Source organism: Hyla sarda, chromosome 8 (assembly GCF_029499605.1).
Source record: "Hyla sarda isolate aHylSar1 chromosome 8, aHylSar1.hap1, whole genome shotgun sequence".
NCBI lineage: Eukaryota > Metazoa > Chordata > Amphibia > Anura > Hylidae > Hyla > Hyla sarda.
Genome location: NC_079196.1, coordinates 199,613,341 through 199,629,472, shown reverse-complemented (window position 1 = coordinate 199,629,472; position 16,132 = coordinate 199,613,341). Strand labels below are relative to the sequence as shown.

Below are 16,132 nucleotides of genomic sequence, written 5' to 3'. Positions count from 1 at the left end.
AAAAAAAAAAAAAAAAAAAAAAAAAAAATAATGTTTTCCACTGGAGTACCCCTTTAAGAACAAAGAATCGAGGAAAAGAGGAAATCAGAGGAAAAGTCATATACATAAAATCTGCAGCTGTAGCAAAACTACAACTTCCAGCATGACCGGACAGCCGAATGCTGTCCGGGCATGCTGGGAGTTGTAGTTTTGCAACAGCTGGAGACACACTGTTTGGAAAACACTGGTGTATGGCTTTAGGTTGAGCGTCCTGCCTGTAACCATCTTTACAAGGATCTGTCACAAGTTCATCTCCACCCTGTGACTGATACTTGCTCCACGTCCATGCATGCAAATAGGCCAAAAACCTGAAATACTAGAGAGCTGGGGTAATCACACAGCTTTTTAAAGACCCCTGAATGGCTGATTCTGCCAACATTTTCCAGTAGAGCAACACCAGCCTCCATTCAGGAGTCTGGGTTTCACAATGGAAAATGTTGATAGAATCTGCCATTCAGGGGTCTTTAAAAAATAATTCGGCTGTCCGGAGATGCTGGGAGTTGTAGTTTTGCATGAGCTCTATATTCAGGAGTCTGGGAAAGCAGATTGGCAACCTCCAATGGAAGATGGTAAGCACCCTGGCACGATGATATGCTAAATAATGTAGAAGTGATATTATAATGGCCCTGAACACCTCCCTGCACCCCCCCCGGCGTCTTATGATCCATCGTCCACATCGCTTCGCCCTCCAAGTCATTTCCCAGAAGCCATTAGGGGTAGAACCAGAATTTCCAATCATGCAAATGGCTTTTCCTGCAGATCCCCGTGAGTATTACTATCCTGCAAACACCGGGGGGAAAAGAAGATCTCTCGGCCTACGGAAAACTTGGCTACAGAGAACAAAAGTTTATTAACCCTTTAAGTCGCGAAACCACCGTCAGCTATTCACAAGGACGTCTGAGGTATTAGAGAAAACGTGCGGTGACTAAGAAAGGCGACTGCCGTTTCCAATTTTTAACAACCTGCAATCTGTATTTTTTATAATACCTGTGTGTGCAGTGCGTTGCTATTGTCCTGTACACGCCATAGGGCGTGAGCCGGACTGGAGAACAAATGATATGCGGCCTTGTGACGGCGTTGGAAAATACCGGTCTGACTCATGTCCCGAGGGGAACCTCATGTGAGTGTAGAATAATACTAACAAGGGTGGAGAGGGATCTCATTTTTTAGGAATAACTGAGGACCATGGGAATGTTTGAGCTAAAGTCATGAAGGCCTGGTGACTGTAAGACCTGGGTCATAGACTTGCAGGCGGGCTGGGACTTGTGGTTGCAGTACAGATGCCGAAATGCTGGCCTAGCCTGTATCAGAGGGTAAGCAATGCAAGGCACTATAGCTATGGTGGTAGCTGGCATTACAAAATCTGTAGTGCTGTATCTTAAAGGGGTACTCCGGTGGATAACATTTGTTTTTAAATCAACTGGTGCCAGAAAGTTAAACAGATTTGTAAATTACTTCTATTAAAAAAATCTTTATCTTTCCAGAACTTATTAGCTGCTGTATACTACAGAGAAAGTTTTCTTTTTGCATTTGTTTTTTTTTTCTGTCCACAGTGCTTCCAGTACTTTTTAGCAGCTGTATGCTAAAGAGGAAATTCTTTGCTTTTTGAATTTCTTTTCTTTGTCTTGTCCACAGTGCTCTCTGCTGACACCTGATGCCCGTATCAGGAACTGTCCAGAGCAGGAGAAAAACTCCACAGCAAACCTATGCTGCTCTGGACAGTACCTGATACGGGCATCAGGTGTCAGCAGAGAGCTCTGTGGACAAAGCAAAAAAGAAATAAAAAAAAAAAGAATTTCCTCTGTAGCATACAGCTGTTAATAAATACTGGAAGGATAAAGATTTTTTAATAGAAGTAATTCATAAATCTGTTTAACTTTCTGGTACCAGTTTTCCACCGGAGTACCCCTTTAACCCCTTAAGAACCAAGCCCATTTTAACCTTAAGGACCAGGCCAACTTTATTTTAGCGTTTTTGTTTTTTCCTCCTCGCCTTCTAAAATCCATAACTCTTTTATATTTCCATCTACAGACCCATATAACGGCTTGTTGTCTCCGTGACCAATTGTACTTTGTAAGGAAACCTCATTTTACCACAAAATGTACGGCGAACCCCCCCCCCCCCAATTTTTTTTTTTCTTTTTTTTTTTTTTTTTAGGGAGGAAATTTTAATGAAAACCACAATTTTGCACATTTTGGAGGGTTTTGTTTTCACACTGTACCCTTTACGGTAAAAATTACGTGTTTATTCTGTGAGTCAATATGATTAAAATTATACCAATGGCTAGATACTTTTATAATTTTGTACCGCTTAAAAAAAAAAATCTAACTTTTTGCACAAAATCAGAAATCTAAAATCGCCCTATTTTGACCACCTATAACCTTCATTTTTCCGTATATAGGGTGATATGAGGGCTCATTTTTTGCATCGTCATCTGTACTTTTTATCGATACCCCATTTGCATATATTAAACTTTTAGATTATTTTTTTGGGAATAAAATGTGACAAAAAAAAGCTGCATTTTTGGACTTATTTTTACGTTTACGCTGTTCGCCATATGGGATCATTAACATTATAATGATAGTTCGGACATTTATGCACGCAGCCATACCAAATATGTTTATAAGAAGAAAAAATTACGCTTTTTTGGGGGGGAAAACTGACACTTTTCATTGGGGGGAGGGGATTTTTCACTTTTTTTTATTTTTCAACTTTATTTTTTATTTTAACACTTGTTATGTCCCCATAGGGGACTATCTATAGCAATCATTTGATTGCTAATACTGTTCAGTGCAATGTATAGGACATAGCACTGATCATTATTATCGGTCATCTTCTGCTCTGGTCGGCTCGATCTCACACCAGAGCAGGAGACGGACGTAGGCAGGTGAGGGGACCTCCGTCCGCCATTACAAATGAACGGATCGCCGTGGCAGCGCTGCGGGCGATCCGATCATCTATTTTAACGTGCGCATTGCTGCAGATGCTGTGATCTGTACTGATCACGGCATCTGAGGGGTTAATGGCGGACATCTGCGCGATCGCGGATGTCGGCCATTACCTGCGGGTCCCCGGCTGCTGATAGCTCGCAGTCATACACAGGACGTAAATGCCAAGCCTGGATGTACATTTACGTCTGTGGTCGTTAAGGGGTTAAGGCATAGCTACCATGTTGTCCCATATACTATATCTAGCTGTTGCAAAACTACAACACCCAGTATGCCCGGACAGCCGTTGGCTGTCCGGGCATGCTGGGAGTTGGTTTTTCAACAGCTGGAGGTCCACAGATGACCAATGTACTAGGCTACTACTAGAAAATGTGCCCCAGAATAGATGAATTATCAGCTACGGCAATGCTGGTCATGTTCATTCTCATCACTAAAATATTTTGAATGGCACATCATATACCCCAGGGATTATTTGCGATAAATTCATAAGGCTCAGATATTATAGACTGGGATGCTGATGCAATGCTTGCATGTGTCCAATGCTGCCTGTATGAAAAGACATGTCAGCCAGTGAACACAGCCATGGATAGATCACAAAAGGGAAGCTTAAACAAGAGAATCAGGAAAGAACACGTGTAAAAAAGGAAATCTCTACAGGCTCCTGCGCCCACACCTTACCGTAACCCGCTAGCTTGGTGAACGCGCTGCTTTGCATGAGAATGCCACTGATCTCTTAATGTCTAATATGCAGAAAAGTAGCCACATGTCACTGGTGCATAATGTGAAGACTTCAATATATTAAGAGGTAACCTCGGTTAAAAGGGTACCTTCCATCAAAAAATGTTTTTTTATATATTATAGATAAAATGTATGCAGAATAACTTTCCAATTGCACGTTATAAAAAATAAATAAAAATATGCTTCTTTCTATTCAATTTTAAAAATGACCACTAAGGGTCTCCCTACCAGTCCTGGCCGCGAGCCTTTTTAGAAATTTCAGACTCATGCTAGAGTCCTAAATCTCAGACTGCAGCCAGGACACAGACAAGCTCAGCACTGATCCCTGCCTGTCCATCAGACAGGCAGGAGCCAGCACTGTGCTCATAGCACAGCCGGGCATACTCCTGACTGCCTTACTGCATGCCCTCTTTCATTTTACTATCTGGGCTCCGATCTTTCTTCTCTCTGCACCTGCAGTTGTAAACAGAGGAGAAGATTCAGAGCTGCCAGCTGAGCTTGTCTGTGTCCCGGCTGCAGTCTGAGATTTAAGACTCCAGGATGAGTCTGAAATCTATAAAAAGGGCTTGTGGCCAGGACTGGTAGGGAGACCTCTAGTGGTCATTTTTTCATGGTGGAAAATTATATAGAAAGAAGCATATTATTTTAATTACATGCAATTGGAAAGTTATTCTGCATTCATTAATCTATAATACATCAAAAGTTTGTTTGATGAAAGGTACCCTTTAAAAGCCGCAATTCCTAATCTGTGGCTGAGCTGCTGTTACAGAACTACAACTTCCAGCATGCTCTGACAGCCAAAGGCTGGGAGTTTTAGGTTTGCAACGGTGGGAGAGCTACAGGATGGAGATTACTGGTTTAGGATACGTTCACAGGGGTAGATGTTTAGCGCAGCGTAAAATGCGCATCACAGTACACTAGGAAACTAAGTAAACATCCACCAGTGTAAACATACCCTCCAAAGGCACTCTCACTTCATGAAGCGATGGTATATGACAATGGTTTATGATCGGTAAAAACATTGTCTCTCCAATGGTGCTAGGACCGAGCGGACACCATTGATGGCAATGCAGTAACCGACACCATTACTGGTAATGCACAAGGATGCCCGCCGTACACATTGGATAAACTTTAGGAAAAGCCGACCATCTAATATGTACGGGGGGCCTGTAAACTCTCAAGTCACATGATGTCTAGGGTGCGTAGGTTTGGGCATGTTGAATTTTAACTACTTTAACTTTTCGTTTTAAGGGTGTGTTCACACCACGTTTTTGCAATACAGTTCCCGTATCAGGTCTTTAGATGAAAAACGGATTCCTCAAAACCGGACTAAACTGTATCAAAACGTGTGTACAAATTTTAACCTGTAAACCGTTTGAAAAATGATGTCCGGTTGCATCCGTTTTTTAAGGAAAAAAAATAACACGTATACGTTTTTAACTTTTCACTATTATGAATAAAGTTTCACAAACCGTATGGTGGAAACCCGGATGAAACCGTTCGCACATACGGTTCTGTACGGTTCCCACAGACTCCCATGTTTAGAAAAACGTTTACGGTTTCCATATGGTTTTTCACCCCGACCAAAAACCGTGGTAGGCTGCGGTTTTGGGTACGGGAAAGAAAAAAAAAAAAACGGACAAAACCGTACAAGACGCAAAATGTATGCAACCGAATGCATCGTTTAGCATATGGTTTTCAAAGGAGCCAATGCATACGGTTTTCAAATTGAAAACGTATACGGGAACTGTATTGCATAAACGTGGTGTGAACCCGACCTTAGAGAGGTAAACCTCCGCCAGAGTCTAATGGTGGCTTTCCTCCCCTAGTTTCCGACCGCTGGGAATTCCCCCCAACCGGTGTCCATGTAGGAGTACAGTGGTCCCTCACCTTCCAAACCAACTGATCTCGAGAGTGACGGCCCGCTTCACCAAGCACCGGCCACGGCAATGTCTCAGCTGCTGATTGACGGAGATGGCTGTCACTCCTGAGACCAGTTTGTTTTGGAAGGTGGGGGCCAGAGCACTCATAGGTAAGAGACAGGCCTCATTCTGGAGATGGCGAGGGTTACAGAGGTCAGAGTTCCTACAGCATTAGGCTTGTAAAATATCACCTATATGCCTGCTACTGTATTTATCTGCAGATTTTACTCATATGAATCCACACTTCCGCCATAGGTTGTATTCGCCCCCACAGCTTAAGGCTACACAGTGACATATGTTAGAGGTATACACTGAAGAATACCCCTGACAAGTAGTCAAAAAGCAATGTGAACTATCCTAGGAGGGGCTCAAAACCCCTAAAGCAGCTATTCCCAAGCAGGGCGCATTCAGCTGTTGCAAAGCTACAACTCCCAGTATGCCAAAGGCTGGGAGTTGTAGTTTTGCAACAGCTGGAAGTGCCATGGTTTGGAAACCCTTCCATACAAATGTTCTTAGGACACAAGCCCTGTTTGGGACTTAGTCATACAGAAAAAGCTTTTTAGCCTAGTAATGCTAAGAAATCAATAAACTAAAGTACCAATTACACCCGAGCAGTGACTCCATCTGAGGAAATCCATTGCAGGCAGGGCTGAGAAACTGGTTGGGTTGGAGTCCGAGGTATGGAGGCCGGGTTAGAATCCTGCCTAAAAACCTAAGTAGTCTTTTAAAACAAGAAACTAAGAACTGGACTGAATATTTTACTTTTTTTTTTTTTACCTACAGATTAGGATCACCCACACAGTGCAGCAGTGTAAACAGAGTTTAGGGATTACATTGTGGTCCTGCCCAAATTCTCAGCCCCCAACCCCCTAGAGAGGAGAGGTGAGCAAATATTGCAAATTCTGCACTTCCAATCTGAGGTGAAAACACTAAACCTACCCAGCCTCCCAATGGAAAATAAAAAATAAAGAAAGAAAAATCCTAAAGGTGTGCAGCACTGCTTTAGTCTCCGGTTTAGGGATCGTAATACGCTACCAATTACTTTGGGTGGGAAAACTTTAAATATGCAACAAAAGGTGCAGTGCAGGTGTGCATACTTTCCTATGTCAGGATTTGATTCTTTAGGATGAGGAAAGCTTAACCCATTGTTTCCCAACCAGTGTGCCTCCAGCAGTTGCAAATCTACAACTCCCAGTATGCCAAGAAAGGCAAAGACTGCCCGGGCATGCTGGTAGTTGTAGTTTTGCAACAGCTGGAGACACCCACACTGCCATTCCACTTATAAAATGACCCAATGCTACATAGGAACCACAGAGATGAAGCCAAATAAGCATTTTTCATTCATTGGGGGTTCCAGAAGTATGTAGTAACACGCGTTATTAGTAGAGATGAGCTAACTTACAGTAAATTCGATTCGTCACAAACTTCTCGGCTCGGCAGTTGATGACTTATCCTGCATAAATTAGTTCAGCTTTCAGGTGCTCCCATAGGCTGGAAAAGGTGGATACAGTCCTAGGAGAGTCTTTCCTAGGACTGTATCCACCTTTTCCAGCCTACGGGAGCACCGGAAAGCTGAACTAATTTATGCAGGATAAGTCATCAACTGCCGAGCCGAGAAGTTCGTGACGAATCGAATTTACTGTAAGTTCGCTCATCTCTAAAGTGGCTACACCCCACTCCAAATTACGAGGACATTTACCGTTACTATAGGAGTAAGGGGACTCCGACGCTCCGTCCTGCAAACTCTCCAAGATCTCTCCCTTTCCGACATCGCTATCTCCCACCAGCAGGAATTTCAGGAGGTAGTCGTAGCTCTTCACAGGGCTGCCTTGAGTGCCCATTCTCCCCCCCCCCCCCACTCCTCAGGAGGCAAACGGCATGTCAGGCTCCTCCGAATTGTCCTCTACCAGTCCAGGAAAGGCTTCTAGAGACTGCAGATGGGATGTGCACTTCACTACTGCCTCATCTAAATATCCCTGAGAGACCGGGTGGGGAAGAGATCCTGTGAAAACAGAATAATAGGAATAATGACAACAAATCCACAGCGCAAAACCCATTCAAGAAAGTATATCCGTGTTTCCAAACCAGGGTGCCTCCAGCTGTTGCAAAACTACAACTGCAAGCATGCTCGGACAGCCATAGGCTGTCCGAGCATGCTGGCAGTTGTAGTTTTGCAACAGCTGGAGGCACCCTGGTTGTGAAACACTGAAGTATATAAACATTAAAATGTTAGATGGTCAGTACGTGTATATTATGACTAAATCTCCATAAATAACACGTCATCAGCACGTCTGCCCCCCGTGTTAGTAATCGCTCAGTATATGTATTTACCAGTGTTATCTGAGCACCGGGACCCTACGACTATGGGGTAGCTGCTTCCACGTCCATCCTCAGTGCCCCGGTTATGGAGCATAAAAGGCTATTCTTCCCATCGGGAGGCATAATGATAAAGGAAGAGGTATAGTGGCTTCCTCCAATGGCAGACCGGCGGGGCCGCAGCCACTCCTTGGCAGGGGAGCGGATTACAGAACTATTTGCATGAAGAGCAAAACACAGGCAGATGGCTCCGCATCTTAACCCTCGCATGACTGCCACAACCGGGCCCGGGGCTGTACTAAGCAATGCATGCACACCCTACTGTGGCACGGATAGCGTTAAACCATTGACAGCAAGATAAAAAAAAATATTATTAAAAATATATAAAAACCATGGGCAGACTCGGTAACCCATAAGCCCCTAAATCAGTCGATGGACACTCATTGTCATTCATGTGTGTTTTTAAGTGTATGGAAAGAATGAGAGGTTGGAGGGGGGGGATGTATTTTCATGCCTCCTGCCGGCAGGGTGGGAGGGGACGCAGCCCACCTGCCTCCCCGACCCAAGACAAAGCAAACATACAAAACAAGGCAAACACCATCACAAAGAACTGGGGCACAACAAATAACCTGATCAATGTAATGATGGTACATGGGCTCCTTTTGCGTATCATACAATATAACCCGGAGTTAACAGAATTAATGTATCGAGACCCCTTTGGCCATGTATAAATATATTGTTTACACACACACACTGACAACAGATGGAGCCCCACTTCCTGAGAATGGCGGTCCAGGGTGGAGAAGTAGCCGTAGATATGAGATCACTCTCGCTTTTAAAGGAGGATTAAAAAGAAAAAATAATCGGCATCTGCCATTCACTTTAATACTGATAGTCTGCTTTTCTACCAGGGACTGGACAGCCCTGGTCTACCAACCAGGGTGCCTCCAGCTGTTGCAAAATTACAACTCCCAGCATGCCCGGACAGCTTGTCTCTATTCCGCCAGGGACTGGACAGCCCTGGTCTACCAACCAGGGTGCCTCCAGCTGTTGCAAAACAACAACAACTCCCAGCATGCCTGGACAGCTTGTCTGCTATTCCGCCAGGAACTGGACACCCCTTGTCTCCTAACCAAGGTGCCTCCAGCTGTTGTAAAACAACTCCCAGCATGCCTGGACAGCTTGTCTGCTATTCCGCCAGGAACTGGACACCCCCTGTCTTCTATCCTGGGTGTCTCCAGCTGTTGCAAAACAACAACTCCCAGCATGCCCGGACAGCTTGTCTGCTATTCCGCCAGGGTCTGGACACCCCTTGTCTCATAACCAGGGTGCCTCCAGCTGTTGCAAAACAACAACAACTCCCAGCATGCCTGGACAGCTTGTCTGCTATTCCGCCAGGAACTGGACACCCCTTGTCTCCTAACCAAGGTGCCTCCAGCTGTTGTAAAACAACTCCCAGCATGCCTGGACAGCTTGTCTGCTATTCCGCCAGGAACTGGACACCCCCTGTCTTCTATCCTGGGTGTCTCCAGCTGTTGCAAAACAACAACTCCCAGCATGCCCGGACAGCTTGTCTGCTATTCCGCAAGGGACTGGACACCCCTTGTCTCCTATCCAAGGTGCCTCCAGCTGTTGCAAAACAACAACTCCCAGCATGCTCGGACAGCCGATGGCTGTCCGGGCATGCTGGGAGTTGTAGTTTTGTAATAGCTGGAGACACCCCGGTTGGGAAACATTGCTATATTGAGACTTTAAACACACCACTATATGTATGCAGCACGAGTATGTTGTAAGACATGTCCATGTGTCCACAGAGAACAGGCAGAACTGGTTCCCAAGGTATCTCTAGATATAATCACTTTCCATTGTAAGTGTGCAGGAGGCTTATCCTATCAGTTCAAGGACTTTACATATTTATATTTTATATTTATTTATATTTTTAAATTTATTTTCATGCAAATATCCCTCCACTCAGACTATAACATCAGACACACCTAGATGTGAATTAAGTGGAAGGTCCCTTTAAACGTGTCTATATGTATTTGTCGTGTCCCGGTTATTCCTGTATCGTCAGCGCTGTGAGGCAGCATATGGCCGGCATGGGAACTGGAGCGGCGCCGCGATGGACACATGGATCCGAAGGGAGTATCTGGCAAACAATAGTCCTGGAACAAAGAACCTCGGTGGCCTGTGTTATTAAGTCAGGACTTCACTACTGATCTGATGTTTTGACAACAAGAACGTTGTTTCCACATGATGTTTTTATAGGTGTCCTGTGGTTTAAACCGGACTTGCCAGCAGCAAAACACGGGTGGAAAGTAGCCATTGGCTAGATAGGACCACTCATCGTGTATGTGTATATATATATATATATATATTTTTTTTTTTTTTTTATTATTATTATTGACTTCCCTAGACCTTTCCAGTCCAAGATATAGGCCTTTTTGTTAATATGTAAATTAGGCTCAAGTGTCTAGGGGGCGTTCCCCAGCACAGCAAGAGTCTGTGGATATGCAACCCATCTCCTCTTATTCACTGCCTCTGTGCCCACTGTCAATCACGGGTGGTAGGTTTATGGACCGCTAACCTCAGGCTCCTGCTGCGCTGGGAAACACCCCCTGGGCACTTGAGCCTTTTTGCTGTTATGTAAAATAAAGCTCATTTCTTGGCGATGAAAAGGACCATGGGAGATAAGATGTTGCATGAAACACTGATAAGAAGTCCCGTCTTGCCATGGGAATTTTGATTTATTGTTTAGGTGCTGACAGGTTCACTGTAAAGGGTAACTCCGGTGGAAAAAAAAATTTATCAACAACTGGTACCAGAAAGTTAAACAGATTTGTAAATGACTTCTATTAAAAAATCTTTACCCTTCCAGTACTTTTTAGCAGCTGTGCGCTACAGAGGAAATTCTTTTCTTTTTGAATTTTTTTTTTGTCTTGTCCACAGTGCTCTCTGCTGACACCTCTGTCTGTATCAGGAACTGTCCAGAGCAGCATAGGTTTGCAATGGGGATTTTCTCCTGCTCTGGACAGTTCCTGATACGGGCATCAGGTGTCAGCAGAGAGCACTGCGGACAAGACAAAAAAGAAATAAAATAAAAAAAAAAAAGAAATAAAAAAAAAAAAAAGAAATTTCCTTAGAATAACTTTCTGGCACCAGTTGATTTAAAAAAAATAAATAAATAAAAAAAAAAGTTTTCCACCGGAGTACTCCTTTAATGCCCTTTTACTTTTAAGGAGTACTCCATTGACCAGCGTTCAGAACATTTAGTTCCGAGCGCTGTGTGCGCGCTGCGGGGGTCGGCCACGCCCCCTGGTTATGTCCCACCACGCTACCTCAATGCAAGTCTATGGGAGGAAGCTACTCCTCTCAGCCTCCGCAAAGCTCAGCATCTAGCGGACCCCACAAACTCTCTCTTTACACACAATGGGGGGGGGGGGGAAATTTATCAAAGTTGTCTATTTCCCGCATCAATATAGACCAACCTAAAGAGTATAAGGCTAGTCTACTGTGAGCTTAAAGGGTTACTCCAACCCTAGACATCTTATCCCCTATCGTAAGGATAGGGGATAAGATGTCTGATTGCGAGGGTCTCACTGCTGGGGACCCCAGGGATCTCGGCTGCAGCACCCCTCTGTCATTACTACACAGAGCAAACTCTGTGCGTAATGACGGGCAATATGGGGTCCGGAGCATCATGATGTCACGGCCCGCCCCCCTTAATACAAGTTTATGGGAGGTGGCGTGGCGGTCGTCACACCCCCTCCCATAGACTTGCATTAAGGGGAAGGGCCATGACATCACGAGGGGCGGAGCCTTTGGTAGTTTTTCAACAGCTGGAGGCACCCTTGTTGGGAAACACTGCACTACAGAAAAGTCAGTCGAACCTGCCAACTTCTGCTGGACAGTCAGCTATGTGTATGGGGCCTCACGTCTCACCCGAGCGAGGACGTTGGAGCAAAGAAGAACCACACGGACTTATTTACAACAATTGATATTCTCATGGGTTATAAGAGGTGTCTGGCAGCAGCTTATCCAGCTCTCTCCGCTGACATCACACAAATGCTCGGCTGCACAGCACATGTATGCAAAGGGTGGAACTGGGCGGAATAGTTGTCAGCCAAACAAGCGTATAGTTTACAACTAATCACACCTTATAACAAGATTAAAATGTTTTCCCTTATTCACAGAATAGGGGATAACTAGATGATTGGAGGGGGTGGGGTCTGATTACTGGGATCACGAAAAATAGAGGTCCCCCCCAGGTGAGAGGCAGCAGACATGCCTGACTGCTGCATCACTTATTCTCTATAGGACTGCCGAATATTAACAAGTGTTGTACTAAACAGAGTGACTGTAGTGGTAATCGAGCATGTGTTCTATCGCTCCATTTACTTTGGGGACAACTGAACTTCATTGTCCTGATAAGTGGGACCCCCAAAAATCACCTGTGAATAGGTGATAACTTCTGATCTTGGGATTACCCCTTTAAGGTACTGACCCGAGGGCCCTGTAGCAGAAGCCTATGCCCAGTACACAGGTCAGTGTTTACCAACCAGTGTGCCTCCAGCTGTTGCAAAACTACAACTGCCAGCATGCCCAGACAGCCACCGGCTGTCCTGGCATGCTGGGAGTTGTAGTTTTGCAACAGCTGGAGGCACACTGGTTGGGAAACACTGTCCTAACATCTGATCTTGAGATGACCTTTTTTTTTTTATTTTATTTTATTTATTTTTAACAGATTTGTAAATTACTTCTATTAAAAAAAATCTTAATCCTTCTAGTACTTATTAGCTGCTGAATACTACAGAGGAACTTCTTTTCTTTTTGGAACACAGAGCTCTCTGTTGACATCTATGTCCATTTTAAGAACTGTCCACAGAGTAGGAGAAAATCCCTATAGCAAACATATGTTGCTCTGGACAGTTCCTAAAATGGACAGAGGTGTCAGCAGAGAGCACTGTGGTCATGATGTCAGAAGAGAGCTCTGTGCTCCAAAAAGAAAAGAAGTTCCTCTGTAGTATTCTGCAGCTGATAAGTACTGGAAGGATTAAGATTTTTTTTTTATAGAAGTAATTTACAAATCTGTTTAACTTTCTGGCACCAGTTGATAGGCCGAAGGCTGTTTGGGCATGCTGGGAGTTGTAGTTTTGCAACAGCTGGAGGTACCCTGGTTGGGAAACACTGACATAGGTGGTGGTTATACAGACCAGGCAATACACATGGAATGGTTTGTTCCCTGACAGTGCGAATATAGGCACTTCACAATTTCGCGAATATATAGAATATAGTGCTATATATTTGGAATGCCGAATATTTGTGTTTTTTTTTCCACATACGAATTTTTATGTGAGTTTTCACATGGAAAAAATAAATGAACATAGATAGCGAATACGCGAATTTCGCAAACATAGAACGAATAATGGTCAATATATTCGCAAAATAACGCGAATTCGAATATGGCCCTTGCCGCTCATCACTATTGTCCACCAGAAAAGGGCTCGTGCACAGAACCTCACTAAACCAGGTACGGTTGCCTCGCCAACTGTGCTGCATCTCTCCACACTGGAGCAGAATATTGTGGCGGCTCCAAATTTTGGACTTACGCTTTAGGATACGTTCACACGAGCGGATTTTTTTGCGGGTTTTCCGCTGCGTATTTTAAAATGGGCGGGCTCTTCTCGGCTTTCCGCAGCAGATTTTCCACGGTGGAATTTACGCTGCGGAAAATCCGCCGCCTTCCCTACTGACTTCAATGGGGCTTGCGGCAGATTTTCCGCAGCGTAAATTCCGCCACGGAAAATCTGCTGCGGAAAGCCGAGAAGAGTTCAAATACACAGCGGAAAACACGCAAAAAAATCAGCTTGTGTGAACGTACCCTTAAAGTAGAGTTCAGCAAATTGCAGCTCTTCGCTGTATCAAAACTAAAACTCCCAGCAGGCTCTGGCATGATACTGAGTAGGGATGTCCCGATACTTTTTTCGCCCATCGCAATTACCAACCCTTATTTTTTTTATGTCATGTGACAGCAGAGGTGGTTGTAGACTTTGTGAAGTCTTAGGCGAAAGTCAACATGAGGCCCTCACTGACACTCATAATTAAGATACGCCCCCAGTTTTCAGGTAGAAGTCTACAGAAGACAGGTAGGGAATCCACCTATTAGCTAGAAGCCCCAGAGATAGGTAGGTAATGCCCCCCTTTTAGGTAGAAGACTCCAGTAGGTACATATTCCTTCTCCCCTAGGTCCACATGGCCGTTTGCATCGACCCGTTAAAGGTCTGATCAGTTTTTATTTTTTTTGAGCCAATCAGACCATGAAAAGGTCGGATGCAAACCGCTCCTGCCGATTCCCAACGGCCCCCCATTCACTTACATGGGGTCTGTCGATGACAGTAATTTTACAGGATTTTAGCAGAGAAAAAATAAAAAATAGAGCTGGCACTTTTTTTTTTCTCCCCTAAACTCCCGTCCTTCTGGCCAGATTGCCGACGGAACTCTGAATAGCGGAGACTGCCGGCAATGTGAACGAGGCACTATCTCCCCTATTTTATAGAAGACGCCAGGAGTTTGGAAATCCTGCTACCCAATTAAGTAGAAGCCCCAAGAAGGTAGGAAATCCCCCAACCCCATTACGTAGAATCCCCTAGAAGATAGGGAACTCCCTCCCCCTATTAGGCAGAAACCCTGGAATGTAGGAGATCCTCCCTAATTGCTTAATAACCCCTCAGTAAGTAGGTAAAGTACTCCCCCCTCCCTCCCTTTTTAGGTAGAACCCCTGGTAAGTAGGTAATTTGTGATTCCATTATTAGGTAGAAAGCCCTGGAAGATAGGTAGGGAATTCTACTTCTTATAGATGCCCCCATTAAAGGAGATATCCAGTGCTGAAAAATGTATCCCCTATCCTAAGGATGGGGGATAAGTTTCAGATCGCGGGGGTCCGACCGCTGGGGCCCCCTGCGATCTCTCTGTACGGGGCCCCAGTAGCCCGCAGGAAGGGGGCATGTTGACAACCGCACGAAGCGGCAGATGACATGCCCCCTCAATACAACGCTATGAAAGAGCCGGAACGCTCTCCGTCTCTGCCATAGCGCTGTATTGAGGCGGCGTGTCGGCCGACGCTTCGGGCGGTGTTCAACACCCGCTATCTGGCCAGTGAGCCGGGACCCCAGCGGTGGGACCCCCACGATCCGAAACTTATCCCCTATCCTTAGGATAGGGGATAAGTTTTTCAGCACTGGACTTCCCCTTTAAGCAGTTTCCCTTAAAGTCCCCTCCAAAAGAAAGGACCTGCCACACAGGTATTGTAATGAGTATCAGGGACATCCCTAGTATGGAGCAGTGTTCCCCAACCTGCGGCTCTCCAGCTGTTGCTAAACTACAACTCCCATCAAGCCCTGACAGCCTTTGGCTGTCAGGGCTTGATGGGAGTTGTAGTTTTTGCAACAGCTGGAGAGCCGCAGGTTGTGTGTGAACAGTGCATTCGACTGTCAATAAGGCCGGAGCTCCCCCCACTGCAAACCCAGACAACTATGGGATAGGAAGTGTAGAGATGCCGGATGCTGCATGAAGTAACAGGCGGAACTCACCGACAGGGCAGCCGGGCAGGAGGCCTGACACCTGGGACACAAAGTACGCGAGCGTCGGGCTGCGGCCTCTTCTGCTCACACAAGTTCTCCAGGACCGTGACTCGTCTGTAGGGGAATGGGGGCGCTCTGGAGCTCAGAGGACTGCGGGCCCCAGCTCATAAGTCACAGCTTTAGCCCTCCAATCTGCCTTTGCCTCCTCGATACACTGCGCAGGCGCTGAATGATGCAGCAAACGTCACCAAAGAGTTTGCCTCCCCAGGGGTAGAGGCTCCACCTCCCGCTGTGTAAGCAGCGAGGAATCGCGGACAGTGACACCTATAGGACCGCAGAGAAATTACAACGTCTATTGTGACCCCAAACAACCGCCTGAGCTGCCCTGTTCACACGCGGCTGCTTTTTTTTTTTCCCTTCTTTGCAGCATGACTTAGGCTGGGTTCACACCACGTTATTCAAATACGGTAACCGTATCCGGTTTTCCGCAAAAAAACGTATACGTCCGTATCCGAAACAGTATGCATAGAGAATGCATTGGAAACCGCATTCCAAATGTTGTGTACGGTTGCATCCGTTTTGCCTCGGA

The 16,132-nt window shown here is 45.3% G+C and overlaps 1 protein-coding gene across 2 annotated transcripts in view; it reads right to left on the bottom strand.

The window, feature by feature from the left end:
• The window catches only part of RAB40C (RAB40C, member RAS oncogene family), a 30,865-nt gene extending 14,960 nt beyond the window's left edge, over positions 1-15,905 (bottom strand). The window contains exons 1-2 of one of the 2 annotated variants that reach the window (XM_056534257.1): positions 15,553-15,905; positions 7,347-7,649 (exon numbers count right to left, since the gene is read on the bottom strand). In XM_056534257.1, coding sequence (XP_056390232.1) covers positions 7,347-7,488 — 142 coding nt within the window. In that variant the 5' untranslated portion in view covers positions 7,489-7,649; positions 15,553-15,905. Of the gene's footprint in view, positions 1-7,346; positions 7,650-7,978; positions 8,235-15,552 lie in introns of those variants that run through there. The other variant, XM_056534258.1, reaches the window with a different exon arrangement.
• Positions 15,906-16,132: the final 227 nt, after the last annotated feature.